This window comes from Halichoerus grypus, chromosome 8 (assembly GCF_964656455.1).
Source record: "Halichoerus grypus chromosome 8, mHalGry1.hap1.1, whole genome shotgun sequence".
Classification (NCBI taxonomy): Eukaryota; Metazoa; Chordata; class Mammalia; order Carnivora; family Phocidae; genus Halichoerus; species Halichoerus grypus.
Window position 1 is genome coordinate 47,265,944 of NC_135719.1, and position 18,332 is coordinate 47,284,275.

Here is an 18,332-nt window from a genome sequence, read left to right on the forward strand (position 1 = left end):
TTCATAGCGGGGAACTCTATGAAATTGGTGAGTTTAGGCATTTGTATTTTGGAAAAGATGCATTTAAGGGGCGCCTGCGTGGCTCAGTTGGTTAAGCATCTGCCTTCGACTCGGGTTATGATCCCAGAGTCCTAGGATCGAGTCCCAAATGGGGCTCCTTGCTCAGCAGGGAGCCTGCTTCTCCCTCTGCCTGCTGCTCCCCTCCTGCTTGTTCTCCCTCTCTCTCTCTCTCTCTCTCAGACAAATAAATAAATAAAATCTTAAAAAAAAAAAAAAAAGATGCATTTAAAGAAGTCTCTCCTAGATGGGAGGTAAGAGACCAATCTCCTGGCAGGAAAATCCATTGCAGATCTGAGTGAGAGTCCGAATAGAGTGAATTTAGGCAAATTACTTCAAGCCTTAGATAAATGGAGCTAAATACAAGTTAAAAGTGATGATTTATGCAGAAATGTTTTAAAACTACCATATGTAAATGTGAAAGAACAAAATTTTTGTGGGAAAAATCTGAGTATAATGGTCACAAACTGAGTTATACTGAAGTTAAGACTTTTTTTTTTTTGATATTTCCCCCCGCAGGTTACAAAGAGTCATTTCCCTGAGTTTTTTGGGCACATTTCTATATTCAAAATTTTAACTTGATAGGCAATCCAAGTTATCTTTAATATATTTTCCTGTGTGTGTTCCCAAGCAAGGGACTTTTATTTAATTCATTTATTTATTTGAGATATAATCGACATATAACATTATATTTCAGGTATACAACATAATTATTCAATATTTGTATAAACTGCAAAAATGAGCACAAGTTAACATCTATAACCACACATAGTTATAATTTTTTTATGATGAGAACTTTTAGGATGTATTCTCTTAGCAACTTTCAAATGTAGCAGTACACTATTATTAACTAGTCACCGTGCTGTATATTACATCCCCCAAACTTAATTATTTGCAAGGTACTTTCAGATCCAAAAAATTTAGGTGCTTAAGAGAAGTGGTTTACATATTTCAACTTCTCCCCAGATTTCTTATCATTTCCCCCAAGTGTCTGACTTGTATTTCCCCCATATTACGGGTTCAAATTTTTCAGAACATAACATTTTAAAATGGTGCCTCAGTGTAAGATGGATTTTCGGAAGTAAAGGTTCTGGGGTGAGGTGTATGGTTTTGGAGTTTTACCAGAGGCAGAACGGTCGAGCTTCTGGGGCGCAACCTCCAGGGTAAGGCACGGGGGGCGTGTTAGGCTCGTGGCCGAGGTCTGGGTGGGCATATTTGGGAGTTCTCGGAGGGGCAGTGCCCTCCTCACGCTGGTGGCAGTCTGGGGGCGGCGCTCCTAAAAGGTGGGCGCGAGTGGATCGGCGCTGCTGGGCCTCGCTCGGAAGTGTCTTAGCTGCGCAGGGCCCGGAACGGCACGTTTCCCACCTGGATTAGGATGGTTCCGATGGGGTCGTAGTTTTCAGTCTCCTGTGCCATGGCTAGGGCCGGGGAGGGCTACCTCCTGGAGGAGGAGCGGTCTCCAGGCGCCGAAGCCAGGGGCGGAGAGCGCTCGTCCCCATGGCAACCCCACGCGCAGCCCGGCCTATTCTACGTCGGGGGCGGGAGAGGGGGTGTGGGAGGAGTCAGGGTAGCCGGTTCCTCCCGTCAACGCGCCCTTCCTTGCGCGTCTCCCCCGCGCGCCGGCGGCCGTGGTGCAGCCCAAGGCGGAAGCGGCTCTGGGACGGAACTGGCTCGCGGGCGCAGCTATGGCTGCGGGCGTCCCCTGTGCGCTTGTCACCAGCTGTTCCTCCACCTTCTCCGGAGACCGGCTGGTCCAGCGTGAGTAGCGGGACTCCTGGGCCGACGTCCAAAACACCCGAATCTCGGCGGGCGGTGGCCTCAGAACCGCGGTCTCCCTCTCGGCCTTTGTCGCCGCCGCGGGCCCTAGGCTTTTCCTCCGTTGGGCGGGGGCCAGAGGCTCCTCGGGCGCCGCTCAGACCCGGTCCGGGTGTCCAGGCCCCGCAGCTGTCTTCCCCCTAGCTCTCACACTCATCGCTTGTCTGCCCGCCCGGCGCGCTGTTGCTTTTCTTCCAGCTTTTTCTGCAAAGTAGGACTCATCCCTGCCCCGCCCAGCTCATGGGTTGTTGCGGGCTCCTTGGGGGTGAACCCAAAGGCGCTCTGGACATTGTACCGATTTACCCGGGTGTAAGGTGCAGAAATTGGGATGCTTGTTGCGGTCCCTGCTCCTGAGGTGGAGACTAGGTTTCCTCTTGGCTCTCCCTTGATATACATGAGTTAGCCTTGTCCCCTCCACTCCAGTTATTCTCTGCCTTGCTTTCCTCCTGAGGCGTAGGCTCTCGGGCAACATTAGCTTTTGGGTGTTTCTGGGCCCAGTCTCTTGGCCTCTGGACCTTCATGGTGGCTGTCAAACTAAGTAACTCTTAAAAGAAACCTTAGGCGAGACCAGTATAGTAGACAGAGCATGGGACTGGGTCCTAGGCTCAACTCTTTCGGTAAAGGATCCTGTGAAGTTGATTGTAACCCAAGACACCTGTTTTAAATGCATGGCATTGAGTCAGAGCAGTGACTCTCAGCTGTGTGATAGTAAGCACACTTAACCTCCACCCTTCAGTTTTCTTATCTGTGAGATGGTGATGATTTTCACAGGATTGTTGTGCTTAACCCAGAGGCTGGCGTAGAGTCAACATTCGATAAATGGTAGTCATTATTATTAAAGCATATTATCTCTCTAACCCCCAGTTTCCTGGTCCTAAAAATGGGGCATATGAGCCTATCTCAGGATTATTTGAGGGACAGGTGACATTTTGAAAACACTTTGTAAACTGTAAAGCATCGCACAGCTATATATATTTTTTCTGTACCTGTCAAATGACAGAATTAGGACAACCCTCCAACACAAATATTCTATAAACTTAGTTATCACTTGTGAGCACTTAAAAATTCTTTGCCAGGGTAGAAATTTAATTATAGCACTTACTAAATAAAGTAACTGCTCTATGCCTTTTCCTTACCCCTTAGTAGTGCTCCTTCCCATTTATTCCCTTTCTTTTCTTTTTAAAAGATTGTTTCATTGTAAAAGTAGTGCATTAAGTAATATTTAGCATATCAAGAAAAGAGAATGTCAGCCATGGTCTCATCACCCAAACACAAATACTGTGAACATTTCTGTGCATTTCCTTCAGTCTTTTTTCCAGTACTTATGTTAAAAAAAAATTGTAATTACATTTCATACCTAATTTTTATCCCACAATTTTATGTATAATTTTTGTTTTATTCATTGTTTTTATATTTTGTATATAAAAATTTAAAATATTTTTATTTTTAAATGTATAAATATATGCAAGTATGATTAACACATTTATAAAATGTATAAAATAATTTATATTTAAATTTTACATATACTATTTTGTGTATATATATATATTTTGGGGGGGGGGAAGAGAGAGAGAATCATAAGCAGGCTCCATGCTCAGCACAGAGCCCTGGGTGTGGAGGGGTTTGATCTCACGACCCTTAGATCATGACCTGAGCTGAAATCAAGAGTCGGACGCTTAACTGACTGAACCAGCCAGGCGCCCTTATGTATAATTTTTATCCTGATATTTTTCATTTAACATTACATAATTTTTGATGTAATATAAATTACTCTCCATCATATATTTCCTCTAGTGAACATAAAATTTGCTCAAGATTCTTAAAATCCTTGGTGTATTTAACTTTATAAAATAATTACATGCATTTGGATTTCCATTACTGATATATAAAAGTCCTTTCAAAGCCAATCTCAGAAATATTTGTTAAGTATTCTGATGGCTATGGTACTCCCTCTGTGCGCTTTAAGGATCAGAATTGTCAGACATGGTCACTTCCTTGAAGGAGCTGATGACCTATAGTTGGCAAATAGTAACACTGTATTTCTTTAAAGTACATTAGCATCCTTATGGTAAAATTAATTCTGTAAAATAATCCACTTTGTTTCTATGTGTAAAATCCCTCTTAGATACATCAAAAGCCAACTTTTGTGTTTATTAAAATTAGGTGGCCTTTCCTTTGTGATTCCATTAATGCTGTGTAGGGAAAAAATAAGAGCAGTTAGTGAAGACATTACTTGTAAGGAGAAGTGAACCATAACAGGGGGCTTTATCCTTTCTTCCCAGGTTATTGATAGGGAAAGGGTAGGTAGCACTAGACTGCAGTATTTGCTGAGCATTCGTTCTGTTTTATTATAATTAAAGATTGCATTAAATTAATCATGAATTGAGTCTAATTTTGATGTAAGAGATAAAGATGACCATAATGAACGATGTTTGTCAAGTGTTCCGTGATATTAGGCCACAGTATGATTTTGAATTGAATCTGATCTTTTTTGGGAAGGTTTGGTTTCATTTCATTCATCAGGAAGAGGAACTTTAAGGTTTCTCCAGTTTCTTTCAGCATCTGATCTGTTTTACTGCTTTTACCCAGTGGGAAATATTTCATTATCAAATAACCAAGTTTGTTATAAATACACATGAACTAAAAATCAACAGGCCTCTGCTATGGATAAAGTGCATGCATGGATTTTGTGAAAAACTTTTTCATTTTGTCACTCAAAGGCCTTATTTTCAGTATTCTGCGTGGGTGTCCGACATCAGATAAAAGGGCATTACAGACTTACATTGTAGACTTTCTTTTTTCTTTTTTTTATTAGCATATAATGTATTATTTGTTTCAGGGGTACAGGTCTGGGATTCATCAGTCTTACACAATTACACTGTAGACTTTTAAAGGGAAATGAAGGCTCAGGACGCTGGAGGGCCTCAGGAAAGGCTGTATGTGGTATGAGAGCAAGTGTCTGTATTCCAGGGCCAGACCTCTTTCCACCTCATATATATTCATATGAAGATTTTACTTTCATTCTGGAAAAGAGTATTCTGATATTAAGCACAGAGCTGGTCTCTGTGCCAGTTAGTGTAGCTAAAATGACAAGGTGCTATTCCTGCTCTTAAGAGGGATGTAGTAAAAGTGTGTGCACCACTAGTGAAAGTATTAAAATGTAAATACCTAAGTTGTAACATTTTACTCTACTTTCATAGAAGGAACTTTATTTTTTTACTTATTTTAACTCCAGTATGGTTAACATACCATATTTATATTAATTTCAGGTATACAGTATAGTGACTTAATAATTCTGTACATTACTCAGTACTCATGAAGATAAGTGTACTCTTGGGGCACCTGGGTGGCTCAGTCGGTTAAGCATCTGACTCTTGATTTCGGCTCAGGTCATGGTCTCAGGGTCGTGAGACTGAGCCTCTTCCTCGGGCTCAGCCCAGAGTCTGCTTGAGGATTCTCTCTCCCTTGCCCTCCACCCCTCCCCCTTCTCGTGCTGGAACACTTTCTCAAATAAAATCTTTAAAAAAAAAAAAAAGATAAGTGTACTCTTAATCCCCTTCACCTATGTGACCCATCCCCTCACACACTTCCCTCTGGTAACCATCTGTTCTCTATAAGTTAAGAGTCTATTTTTTGGTTTATCTTTTTTTCTTTATTGTTTTGTTTCTTAAGTTCTATATATGAATGAAATCATATAGTATTTGTCTTTCTTTGACTTATTTCACTTAGCATTAGACCCTCTAGATCGATCCATATTATCACAAATGGCAAGATTGCATTCATTTTTATGGATGAATAATATTCCATTGTATATAAATTCACCGCATCTTCTTTACCCACTCATCTATCAGTGGACAGTTGGGCAGCTTCCATAGTTTGGCTGTTGTTGTTAATGCTGCGATAAACATAGGGATGCATGTATCTTTTTGAATTAGCATTTTTGTTTTCTTTCGTTAAATATCCAGTAGTGGAATTACTGGATCTTACGGTAATTTTTAATTTTTTTGAGGACTCAAGACTTTTTTCTACTCCTAGAAGGAACTGTAGATAGAAAAGTCCCTGGAGACTTGCTTGATGATGTTGAAGTGTGTAATGCCAACTCAGCAACTGTAAGCCATTCAGGTTCTACATCTGAACATTTGGAGCAAAATTATTTCTTTCAGTGAAATGTGGGAATTTGGAGATCTTACAATCATAGCAAACATTTGTATGTATATCAGTACTCTTCTCAAATGTGTTCTCACGTCTTTTAATTTGGTTCTTGTATCCCTGTGAAGTCATGAAGTCAGGTTATCTCCATTTTATAAATGAAGAAATTGTGGCTTGGAAATACCAGGTGACTTGCCCAAAGTGCTCAAGTACTAAGTGTTGGAGCATATGTTAACATTCAGGATTGGTATGCATGGAATACATGAATGAAATGTGTTGGAATTCCTTAGCAATCAGAACTATTTAAATTTAAGATGGTGGCATTGGTGTAAGAAATGATAAGGAAGATTAACCCCTAAAAGAGGGTTTTAAAATAGGGTGTTTTAAATAGAGGGTTTTCATTTCCATTTAGGAGGATTGGAGTCTTAATTCTGAGTGAAGAAAAAAATATCTTTGTCCAGAGGACCTATATTTTAAAAAGAGCATTATGTATGCCCAATAGTTTTGAACAGTATCTGGATTTTTATTTTCTCAATTGAGTGTACTCAAAGTAGAGGCATATTATATATCAGTCACTCCTATGCAGGATTAACATTAAAAATAGAAAGTTGTTCAAGATCATCTCTACCATCCCTTCTAGATGTAAAATTCTATGTTACCATGTTACTTATTTTTATGTTAGATTATATGGTGCTTCTTACCTCTGGCACTCTTAATTTTTGTGTGTGCATTTTTTTTGAAAACTGCCCCCCCTTTTTTGTAGTATAATATCACATTCAGCCTGTTTACATTAATATAATCCACCAATCTTACTCAGATTTCCCCAGTTTGACTTTTACTCATTTGTGTGTGTGTATGTATTCTACACAATTTTGTCACCTGTGGTTTGTGTATCTACCACCACAGTCAAGATACTGAATACCACAGGGATACCTTGTGTTGCTCTTTTATAACCACACCCACCTCTCGTCCAGGTTATGCCCCCAGTCTTTATCCCTAACCCCTGGCAACCACTACTGTCCTCCATTTCCAAAATGTTATCATTTCAAAAATGTTATACAGGGGCGCCTGGGTGGCTCAGTCGGTTAAACATCTGCCTTCAGCTCAGGTTGTGATCCCAGGGTCCTGGGATCGAGCCCTGCATCAGGCTCCCTGCTCAGCAAAGAGCCTACCTCTCCCTCTGCCTGCCTCTCTGCTTACTTGTGCTCTCCATCTCTCTGTCAAATAAGTAAGTAAAATCTTTAAAAAATTTTAAAAAAATGTTATACAATTGGAACCATAGAGTAGATTTAACTTTTGGGGATTGGGTTTTTTCCCCCCGCTGCTCAGCATAATTCCCTAGAGATTCATCTGTAGTGTGTGTGTCAATTCATGCCTTTTGACTGCTGAGCAGTATTCCATGGTAAGGATGTGCCACAATTTATTTACCTGTTGATGCACTTCTGGGCTCGTTCCAGTCTTTGGTTCCTGGTCCTGTTTTTGTATAAAGTTTTATTGGCATACAGCCGTGACCATTTGTTTACATTTTGTCTGTAGCTACTTTGCAGAGTTGAATAGTCGGACCACAGACCATATGGCCCACAGCCTAAAATATTTCCTGTCTGGCCCTTTATTGAAAAAGTTTGACAACCTGTATTCTGAGCATGTGTACTAACGTGTACTAATCTGCTTAACTGTTAGAACGTTTGAATGCTATTGTTACGATCATTCTTCTCATTTTGCAAAGAAATTGCAACACAGGGAAATTAAGTAATCTGCTCAAGGCCAAATAGCTGAGCCAGGTTTTCAACCCAGGCAGTCTGGCTCTAGGAACTGCCTCTTAACCAGTCCTGCTCTCAGTTAACTCAAGATAGGGGAACTGAAAACAGGAAAGGCACCAGAGAGGCGGCAGCTGAGCTAAGGGGGTTCTCTTTGAAGGCTGAAGGGATAAGAGGATTTAGCTTGTGGTCCTTTGCTTTCTTAGGAGAATAATGCTTGGAACAGAGCTAAAACTTCTCACTAATTTGAATTTAGCAAGTCCACATAGGACTTTCTACATTTTTCCAGGATTTAACTAAGGCTCAGGCCCCAGGTCCTGGTCACCTGGTTTCCACAGCTCCCCCAGCAACTGGAACATTAGTACAGCCATTGTTTTCCTCTGCTTTTCTCCCAGGGATTTGCAGTTAAGTAGGGACCTGGTCCTAGAGAAACCTTCCTGGACTAGGGGGAGGCGAAAATTCTTTCCCTCATTTTAGATGGGAAGACTATGCCCAGCTGAGATTTGGGTCTCCCTTTAGGACAGTCAACTATCTTGATTTTCCCAGGATTGAGGATTTCTTTTTAATTGAAATATAGTTCACATATATTAGTTTCAGGTATACGACCTCATGATTTGACAGTTATAAGCATTACAAAATGCTCACCACAATGGTGTAGTTACCATCTGTCACCATAAAAAATTATTGCAATATTACTGACTATATTCCCTATGCTGTACTTTCTGTCCCTGTGACATTTATTTGAAAACTGGAAGTTTGTGCTTCTTAATCTCCTTCACCTATTTCGCCTATCTCCCCAAACCCCTCCCCTCTGGCAACCACCAATTTGTTCTCATATTTATGAGTCTGTTTCTGTTTTTGTTGTTTTGGTTTTTAGATTCCACATAGAAGTGAAATCATACAGTATTTGTCTTTCTCTGACTAATTTCCCTTAGCCTAATAGCCTCTAGATCCATCCATGTCACATTTTAAAGTTGTAGTAGACACTCCACTTTTGGATTGGAGAATTTGACTTTTTGTGTTTGGAATTCAGATGCACTTAGCCATGGAAACAGTGCTCTAGTCCTTAGTCCTTAAAACTGCAGAACCAGGTAGCTCAATTATATATGATGGGTAAACTAGGCTTTGGGGAATTACACAAGCAAAACCAGCCATCACTTATGACATTGTTTCTTTGGGAAATGCTCATTCTTCTTCAAGACCGGGTGTTTGTTTCTTGGCCTATCAGACCCCTGTCCTTACAGAAGGATCATAAAGTAATTTACTAAGGAGAACATTCTTATTTCAAAGGTAGGGGCTTATCGTACAGCTTAGCTGACCCACATTGTCCAACAGGGAAGAGGATAAAAGCTTGGATTTTTTAAATTTGTATTTTCTGTAGCTGCTTTAGTATTCTGAGTAGAGCCTTTTACTCTGGGAATAAGTTACAATTTTTGCTTAAGCAAAGTTGTTTATTTTGTTGTGGTAGGAGGACTCTGCCTTTGATTTGATTGTATATTTCCAAGGCTTTATTTTCTTCAAAGGAAGAATGATTGGGCTAACAAGATCTTCCACGAACAGTTTAAGGTTGTCATCACAGAATGATACAATAAGTGGCCAGACTAAAGCAGCGATTTCAACTGGTAGTGGGATAGAGGATTGTTTTTAGCTATGATAATATATTTTTAAATTTTCAATTAACAGTAAAAGAGGGCTTAAGATTTTTATCTTGAATAAAAGAGGGATGTTAAGTCTTCAACCTAAGGAGGAAAAAGATTAAATACAAGTTCATATTCTCTCCAGACCCAAAGGAACTTACAAAATGTGCCCATGTTATCCTTCTAGTGTGAGCATACACGTGTGTGTGTGAGTGAGAGAAATCCAAGCTTAACGAAGTTGTGGTCTTCCAAGGTTGTTCAGCCCATAAACACTGGGGAGCCAAGATTCAAGTGTAGTTCTTTTATATATATGAAACATCATGAATTTCTTGACAGCCAGAACTACATGTATCCATGGTGGAGGTAGGGATAGGAGAAATTACAGTAAAATATTTTACTACTAAGATGAGAACTTTTATGGCTTAAATTAAGTGTATACTTTTTCCTTCATGGTAGTTAGAGCCTTAGTAGATGAACTATGATAGGTTAAATAATTAAATTAAGACACCTTTATTGGTGTCCAGTTCGTTTCTTTGTGGACTAGAGAATTTGACTTTTTGGGTGAGGTTATTGTTGATGAGGGAAATGATTATAAGGTGTTTGCCTTCCCAACAAATGGCATTCCAGTAAAGAGGGTGGAGAGTACACGGAGACACACCAGTGGAAAAGTATTATGCATTAACCCACCTTGCACAGAACCATGTATGATACAGAGAGCCTTGTATCGTCCTGGACAATTCTAAGTGCATCCAGACTCAGACCTTTACTTCTGGGCCATTCAGCTGCTTGTTGTTGCTTCAGCAAAAGTAAAAACATCTAGAAAGTATGTAGTGGTCATTTGGTTTAAACAACTTGCCCCGTGTAATTCCTCAGCAAATAGTGACGCTTCATAAATAATGAAATCTGATATAGAACCATTTTTTAAAAGGTTAAGGTATGAAAATCGTTTTGAATATGTCGGGCAGGAATGATAATCTGGACATGACATTGTATTTGTGTTGGAGCCGGTGCACACAGATACCACAAACACATCTTTAATAATTACCCAGAAAGCAAGATTGACGTAGGTTAAGACAAAGAGGACAGTTGTGAAACCCGGAGAGCCTGTGTGATGTTGTAGGTTCAGTAACAAATCACCTATTTAGGGTTTAATTTTCCACACTGACCTGAAGGCTGGTTCTACGTGGAGATGGGGAAAAGTATTATCAACCTTGGATCAAAATCCAAATCTGTATGCTCAGAGCAGGGAAATGTGTGATCATTTGGTAATAAACAGCTGAGCTAAGAAAATTGCCATTCTGTCTGAATTCCACTGGGGTTGTTCAGGGGTTTTGTGGGGGGGGGGGGGAAGACTTTTTGTGAATTGAGCACTGAGTTCTACCCTTTTCCTGGCTATTTTGACTTTAAGCAAGTTAACTTTCTTCCCACAAATAATTTACAGTATTTTTACCTTTGCCATCATTGTTCTAAGTCTCTAAAACATCATGTGCCTCAGTCACCTACCTCTCAGTAAAATGAGGACATTATCTTCCAGCTTCCATGATTTTTTTAGCAGCTTTATTGGAATATAATTTAAATATCATAAAATCCACTTAGTTTTGGTGCAGAACATTTCTATCATTCTAGAGGGAAACGTTGTGCCTATTTGCAGTCACTCCGCATTCCCACCCCCCAGTTCTAGGCAACCACTTATGTACTTTGTCTTCACAGATTTGCCTTTTGTGGACATTTTATTTAAAAGGAATCCCGTAATAGGTAGTCTCTTGTGTCTGCCTTCTTTTACTTAGCTTAACATTTTTGAGATTCATCCATATTATAGCATGTACTTCATATTCCATTATATGGACGTACCACACTTCATTCATCAATGGATAGACATTGAGTTGTTTACACTTTTTGCCTATTACGAGTAATGCAGTTATGGAAATTCAAAGAAACTGCTGTGCTATTTTAAGAAACTGCCAAACTGTTTTCCAGAGTGGCTGTACCATTTTATGTTCCCATCAGCAATCTATGGGGGTTCCAGTTTCTCCTCATCTTCTACAGCACTTGTTATTGTTGGTATTTTCAATTATAGCCAATCTAATGGGTGTGAAGTAGTATGTCACTATGGTTTTGATTTGCATTTCCCTAATGACTAATAATGTTGAGAATCATTTCATGTGCATATTGTCCATTCATATATCTACTTTGGTGAAATGTCCATTCAGATCTTTGCCCATTTTTAAGTTGGGTTTTTTGTCGTCTCATTAATGAGTTGTAAGAGTACTTTACATATTCTGGATATAGGTCACGTATATAATTCACATATATTTTCTCCCGTTCTATGACTTGTCTTTTGGTTTTCTTGATGGTATCTTTGGAAATGCAAACGTTTTGAATTTTGATGGCGTCCACTCTGTCATTGTGTTCTTTTCCCATGATCCTTTGATCATGGTTGCCCAATCATTTTACCCTTCTTGAAGGAACTTTGAAGCCCCGGGACATTGGTTGTGTTAGCTTTACGGTGTTCTCCAATGGATCAGGCTTATTTTCAGTATTTGAACACAGGAGCTATAGAGTAGTTGTTCTTCATTAAACTTACTCTGTTTTGGAAAATTCATCTCAGACATGCTTACCTTCTTTCAGAGTAAATTAGCATCTGCGGCAGACACTGTTGTCATCCTGAGCAGACATTGATATTTTTTGTGAGGTTTGAAAAATTAACATTTGAATGTGAAAAGTATTTTCATTTCATAATGGTCCTGTTTAGGCTTATGTATTCTTTTTTTCCAGAAAACCACCATTCATAAATTACTTTCAAAGCATCTAAGGTTAATTGCCAAATAATTTTTATGGTTAAAATAACTAAGACACTTGAGACTGATTTTATCAGAGAGAGATTTGAGGAGGTTGTAATGCCTGGCTAGTTTCAGTTCTATGAGAAAGAATAAAACCAACTTTGCATTCCAGAACTTGTATTTTGTTTCGTAAATACAGCTAAGTCAGTTCCATAAGTTCCACAAGGTCAGGGTTTCTGAGCCTTAGCACTGTTGACATTTTGGGCCGGGTAGTCCTTTGTCGTGTAGGTCCTGTCCTGTGCATTGTAGGATGTTTAGCAACATTCTTAGCCTCTGCCCACTAGATGCCAGTAGCATCTCCCGACTTGTGACAACCAAAAATGTCTCCAGATGTTGACATGTCCCCTGGAGGGGCATAATCACCCGTCCCACCCCCCCATAAAGAACCGCAGCTTTAGATGTATATCTATAACTGTGATTTTGAATGAATAATAGTAATAGAATTCAAAGAAGTCCCTCTGCTGTATCTCTAGGTAGGAATTGTCCGTGGGCCATGCCGCTGGGGTTGATAAGATGGTCTTTGGGTGTAGCCCGTAAAACTTAGAGGCTGGTGATTCCTCCTTGGCCCTCATGAAACACTTCTCCATATATGCTCTCTCCCCTTCCTGCCAGCTTCTTCCTGGTCTTTTGTGCACGTTTGTCACAGTGCGTTGTGAGGTCTTCTGAGGGCAAGCACAGACCATGTAGTATTCGCCCCGCCCCCTACCTCCCCCACCCCCAGTTATTTTGAGATGAAGCTGTGGTGACCGATTCCAGATGGTTACGGGGAGAAAGTAAACTTCAGGAAAAGGAGGAGGACTGAGTTAGATTTCCTCTGCTGCAACTTTAAAACTTTCCCACTGTGATATAAAAAGCCCCAGTGCAGGAGAAGATGTGACTTTCCAGGGCGACCAGAGAGGAGTGTGAGAGGAAAAGGTAATTAAGCGTTGTCAGCAGACCAGAATCGCTGTACTCTTGTGCAGGCCGCGCCGCGTTGCCCTGACCCGGCGATTCTGCCGTCAGCCACTGCACACGGCCCCGCCAGCCAGCGCTCCTTCACACTGCGGCGGACACTGCGGAGCGTGCGCCCCGGGGCTGCAGGACGCTCGCTCGGAGAATCACACAGAAGAATTGCCCCACATTCTCTCTGTGTAAAGCCCCGACCCTAAGGTTGCAGTTTGAACCTTTCAGCTGTGGTGGCCCTGTGCTGGCCCTTTCCGTCGCCGCAGTCAGATCTGCCCGTGGTACTTGGGGAATAATCTAGTTCATAACGACTGCAGAGTACTTGGCAGCACCCACCTCGGAGGGCATTAAACTCGTGGCTCTAAAATCCTAACGAGTTGCAACAGTGTGGACCCATTATGATTTTTAAAGGTCTCTCTCTGCCTTTCCTTGCTGGCTAAGGAAAACTCTGGCTTTCATATTTTTTTCCTAAATCACATTTTACTCATTTCTTTTCTTTCATAATGGCTACTTTCCCCTTCAGCTGACGTCAGACTCTACTGCCTCCTATAATTTTCCTAATTGCTCTCTCTTCTGTTTCAGTCTGTGCCTTAACAATGGAAAAGAAACATTTGAGAAGGCCTGTTTTGGGAAGGGAGGGGCCCGAGCAGCTTAAGGAGGTGGCGATTTCCTAATTCCACTTTCTCTTACCAGCTCCCCTCAGTGCATCTCTGACCTAGCCTCTTGTCCCTAGGCAAAAACTTGACGTGGGGAGGAGGAAAGGGACGGTATTGAGGGCTACTCTGTGTCCAGTGCCTGCCTGCGCCTTCTCACGCACTATTTCATTTAATCTGCAAGAAGCCATTTGAGAAGTGTGTGTGTGTGTGTGTGTGTGTGTCCCCTTTTACCACTGAGGAAATGAGACACAGAGAGGTTAATTTGTCGTTCTCAAAGAGGGCCAGCGTTCAGATGCAGGTCTGTCTGATCCCAGGTCTGAGCTGTCTCTGTTTTATGGCCTTTTTTGTTGCGGTTAGTACTGCCAGCACAGAGTGGAGGTCCCCAGGAGACTGGATACCGTGGAAGACCCTTGTATCTCGGGTGGGAGGTGATGATTACCTCGCTGTAAAGGCAGCTTCAGTTCAGTGAGAAAGAATAAAACCGGGCGAGTACTGATCTCCGGAAGGAAGGATCATCTTGATTCGGAGTGGCAGCTCTCATTTCCCTCTGGGCACAGAAAATATGATTTAACCACTGGACGACTTCTCTTCACAAAGAATGACATGATTAGTTAGGGGAACATCAATTCTGCTGGTATCAAAAGTGTCCTTAATTCTACGACTGAAGAAGATAGGAATAATCCAAAGTAGTATCAATGCACTTCGTTTAGAATGGACTTGTTTTGGGGCACCTGGGCCGCCTCAGTCGGTTAAGCGGCCGACTCTTGATCTCAGCTCAGGTCTTGATCTCACGGTTGTGAGTTCAAGCCCTACACTGGGCCCGTGGAGCCTACTTAAAACACACACACACACACACACCCGCACACACACATACACACCACAATAGAATGGACTCGTTTTGTCTTTTTTGGTTGGAGTGGATAGGTGAGGGGTAAGGTAAGGGTATTATGTGTGTGTGTGTGTGTGTGTGTGTGTGTGTGAGAGAGAGAGAGAGAGAGAGAGAGAGAGAGAGATTGAAAATGGATATTTTCGGTGTTCTGGGAATTCACCTTGGAACTTCAGTTTGCTTCCTAATTCATGCCAAGGAGAGTATCACCTCTTACTGATCCTGAACTAAAGAAAGCTAATGCCTCCTTCCATGTGATTGCTTACCAGTTTTACACTCTATGAGGGAGGCAACATTACAACGGACAGAAGAAGCACGAAGCGGACGTGAGGACAGAGGAGTGGTTGGGTTGCTGAACTGACATGCTTCCTTGGCATGCAGCTTTCTTCAGCTCTCTTGAATTGTTCTTGTCACTCACTTGCCATGTGGGATCCTCGGGGAAATAAATTCATGAAAGAAGTGAGAAATAAATAGGAGTTGCTGGAGAATTGATGGCTACGTATAACAGTTTCTCAAACAGGGAAAGAGCTTTATACTTGCACTTAAAACCGGGGGAAAGGTTTATACTTGCTACTGGAACTGGGTTGACATTTAACTTCTCATCTGAAAACATTACAGATTAACTATTTTAAGCTGTGAGACCAAGTTTGTGGTAACAGACTGGCAATTAATCATCTAGTATTTGTCTCTTAGAAAATGATGTATTGCAGCTCCACCACCTGGCTGCCAACAGTGCAATGAGACAGGCCAACATCCACCAGGAGGAGGGAGAAGCTGCTCTTGATTTTACTTGTGCATCATTTTGACTACATCAAAAGTCAACTTAGGAAAGGGCAAAGAAGGGCAAAAGAACATTGTAGGGTTTTCTAGGAAGTCTGGCAAAAAACCCGTACAGGATCACTATGACTCAGCTTGGGACATATAAATACCCCCAACCCATGCACAGTTTTTGAATGGGTTAATTGTGTTTTGGCTCATATATTCTGGTGCCCTTGTTCTGGCTGTTATTTTTGATTTTCCTAAAAGAGCAGGGGATACTGTAGGCCCATAGGTTAGTTTTGGCTTGTGACCATTGGACACTTGAGTGTAATCTAGCTCAGATGCTAAACATCACGAGCACTAGTGTAGAAGGAAAAAATGCTGGTGACCTGAATTTCATTTTAGGCTCTTCTCCTTCAGGCAAGTGGCTTCTTTTTTTTTTTTTTTTTTGGCCCTCAGTGTTCCCATCTGTGAAATGAGTAAACAATCCTGGCTGATCTCCAGAAACTCTTAGTCATGTGCATAAGCATTTGAGCAATTTTATTTTAATCTGGAAAAGAATAAATGTGTTAGACGTTTGAAACCAAATAGAAAAGATGAGCGAGAAAAACTATATTTAGTGTAGACATTTACATTTTTTAAATTAAAATGTACATTATGATATTGATGACAAGAAGAATGAGACCATTTACTCTTCTCTAGTTGTGAGATGGCACAGATGTGATAATAAAGTCCATATGCAGCCTTGCCGGAAGTCTCTGATTAGACATAAAATTTTAAAAATAAAAGAATCTGATAAGTAAATTGAGCTATCAAGTTATTCTAGGCAGCACAAGGAGTAAGAAAAAAAACACATGCGCAGCTACAAAAACACCAAAAGGTGGAATTCGTTTTCCCAACTTACTGGTTCTGTTCTCATCTAGGTTTAGAGAAAAGAGAAATTGCTTCTTTCTGTGTGTTCAGTAAATATCTTCCTCATTTGAAAATCAGAGACAATATAAAATTTATAAGAGCTCTGTAACACACATTGGTTTGTTGTCTTGTATTCTACACATTGATTAATAAAACCAACCACCCTTAATGGATCTAAATATCCTAAATTGTAGCTAGTAAGTAGATGACACCTTCATGGAGTTTATTTTTTCATGTTCGTTGAAGACAGTATTTCAAAAAAGCATAACTGAAATTTTCTTCCAGTTTTTAACAATACCACCAATTTAGGAAATATCAAGAACTGGTTGTGATGATGGTAGGAGTCCTCGTCCTGTGCTCCCTGTACTTTGCCCCTTAACACATTTTACCCTTTGTGCTTGTGCTTCTCCACTTTTAAAAAAAACATTTAATTTGTATTATTTTAAAAAATTACCCATGAATGAAGAAAACTGATTTCATCTGGTGGCTCCTCCTACCCTTAAAAAAAAAAATCAGTTTATACATTTTTTGCTACTTCCCTTGGTTTAGTTTGCCTTCTACCATATGTGCTTTTATCGGCATATTGCTATGCCACCTGCTTGAAGTTTGGAAGACTAGCTTTGAATGCAACATAGACTTTGATCTAGGAGGGTTTTTTCTCTTTTTCCTATGAGACATTTACATGAAAACAGAATCTTTGGTTGTCATACTTTATCTGTTCTTCCTGCTTATTTCCTACCTGAACTTGTCATGATGCTCCATGAAGGACATTGTAGCTGGTTGCTATGGAATTGATTGATAATTAGTAAAAGATTACTTTAGGTAGAAATTAAGCAGCAAGAACTGCTGATTTCTTAAAGAGACAAGATAAACTCAGATTTTCAAATATGGGCACAGATCTCATGGTAATTAAAAAGTAACAATTGTGGTTGTGGTGAAAAATTTTAAGAAAGTTAGTTTCACAATGCACCATATGTCAAATGTAGTCTTACATCTATTTTAAATTTAGTTTTCTATTTTAATTTAAAAAAAGGGTTTTGTTTTCAGATTGGTTCCTCCTAGTAACCACATGATCAAAGTTTACCAATGAAAAGCATGCATATGTCACATACACACTTTATATGTTATTATACATTATTCCTAGCAGTCTTTTGGACTAAGTAATTTCCCCATATCTTTTTATTGAGCAAAAACTATGGCAGTGTTCTGGAATCGAAAGTTTAGCTTCTAGTTTTCTGTGTCCTGCTAATTGTGATTTGGAGGGATATTTTCTATGTTCATCTTCGTTTGTGTCGAGAAGGAGTTTGTGGCCATTTTGCCATATATTCTTACAATAACCCAGTTTTAGTGGCATGTTATTTTACTTCTCTAAGCTTACTTTCCACATCTGTGTAAAACGGAGGTTGTGGGTATGGATGTGAGAGATGGGAGTTTAGGTTAGAACAATTTCTAATGTTTTTCCACTTCTGAATATTTTATGGCATTATGGAAGCAGACTGCTTCGGTGGTTCCGTGACCTCATCTCTATTTGTTCTTCATTGACTTGGCTTTTACTGTAAGAATTTTGTTAGTTATAGCCATGCTGCACATGGGTTTCTGAAAGATTTAGGTATATTCTAAATAATTAAATTTGCTTGGCTATTATGTATTTAAATTATGCCAAAAGTGTCTTTATCAAACAAAAATTGGAGTTGGCTTTCAAAGAATCTGAACAAGGCTGAATATAAATGGAATTGGGGTCATTTTCAGTATCCATTCTTTTATATCATTAGTTGAATTAATGTATAAGCATTTGGCCCAAGGAAGATGTGTAGCTTTTATTTTATTAATGGCTTAGCCTTACTGCTACCTTCCTTGTAGCTTGCAATAAGGACAGAATAGTTACAGATTCTTGAAGATTCTTGTAAGCTTCCATCTCACAT

General features: G+C 40.2%; 2 protein-coding genes across 3 annotated transcripts in view; one reads left to right on the forward strand and one right to left on the reverse strand.

Annotated features, from left to right (window-relative positions):
- IQCH (IQ motif containing H) overlaps positions 1-1,565 on the reverse strand; it is a 209,030-nt gene extending 207,465 nt beyond the window's left edge. The window contains exon 1 of the mRNA XM_078078712.1: positions 1,423-1,565. Within this exon, the coding sequence (XP_077934838.1) occupies positions 1,423-1,473 (51 nt within the window). The 5' untranslated portion in view covers positions 1,474-1,565. The remainder of the gene's footprint in view (positions 1-1,422) is intronic.
- A 91-nt stretch (positions 1,566-1,656) lies between these two features.
- The window catches only part of AAGAB (alpha and gamma adaptin binding protein), a 53,782-nt gene continuing 37,106 nt past the window's right edge, over positions 1,657-18,332 (forward strand). For both annotated transcript variants that reach the window (XM_036087132.2, XM_036087133.2), the window contains exon 1: positions 1,657-1,815. In XM_036087132.2, coding sequence (XP_035943025.1) covers positions 1,743-1,815 — 73 coding nt within the window. In that variant the 5' untranslated portion in view covers positions 1,657-1,742. The remainder of the gene's footprint in view (positions 1,816-18,332) is intronic.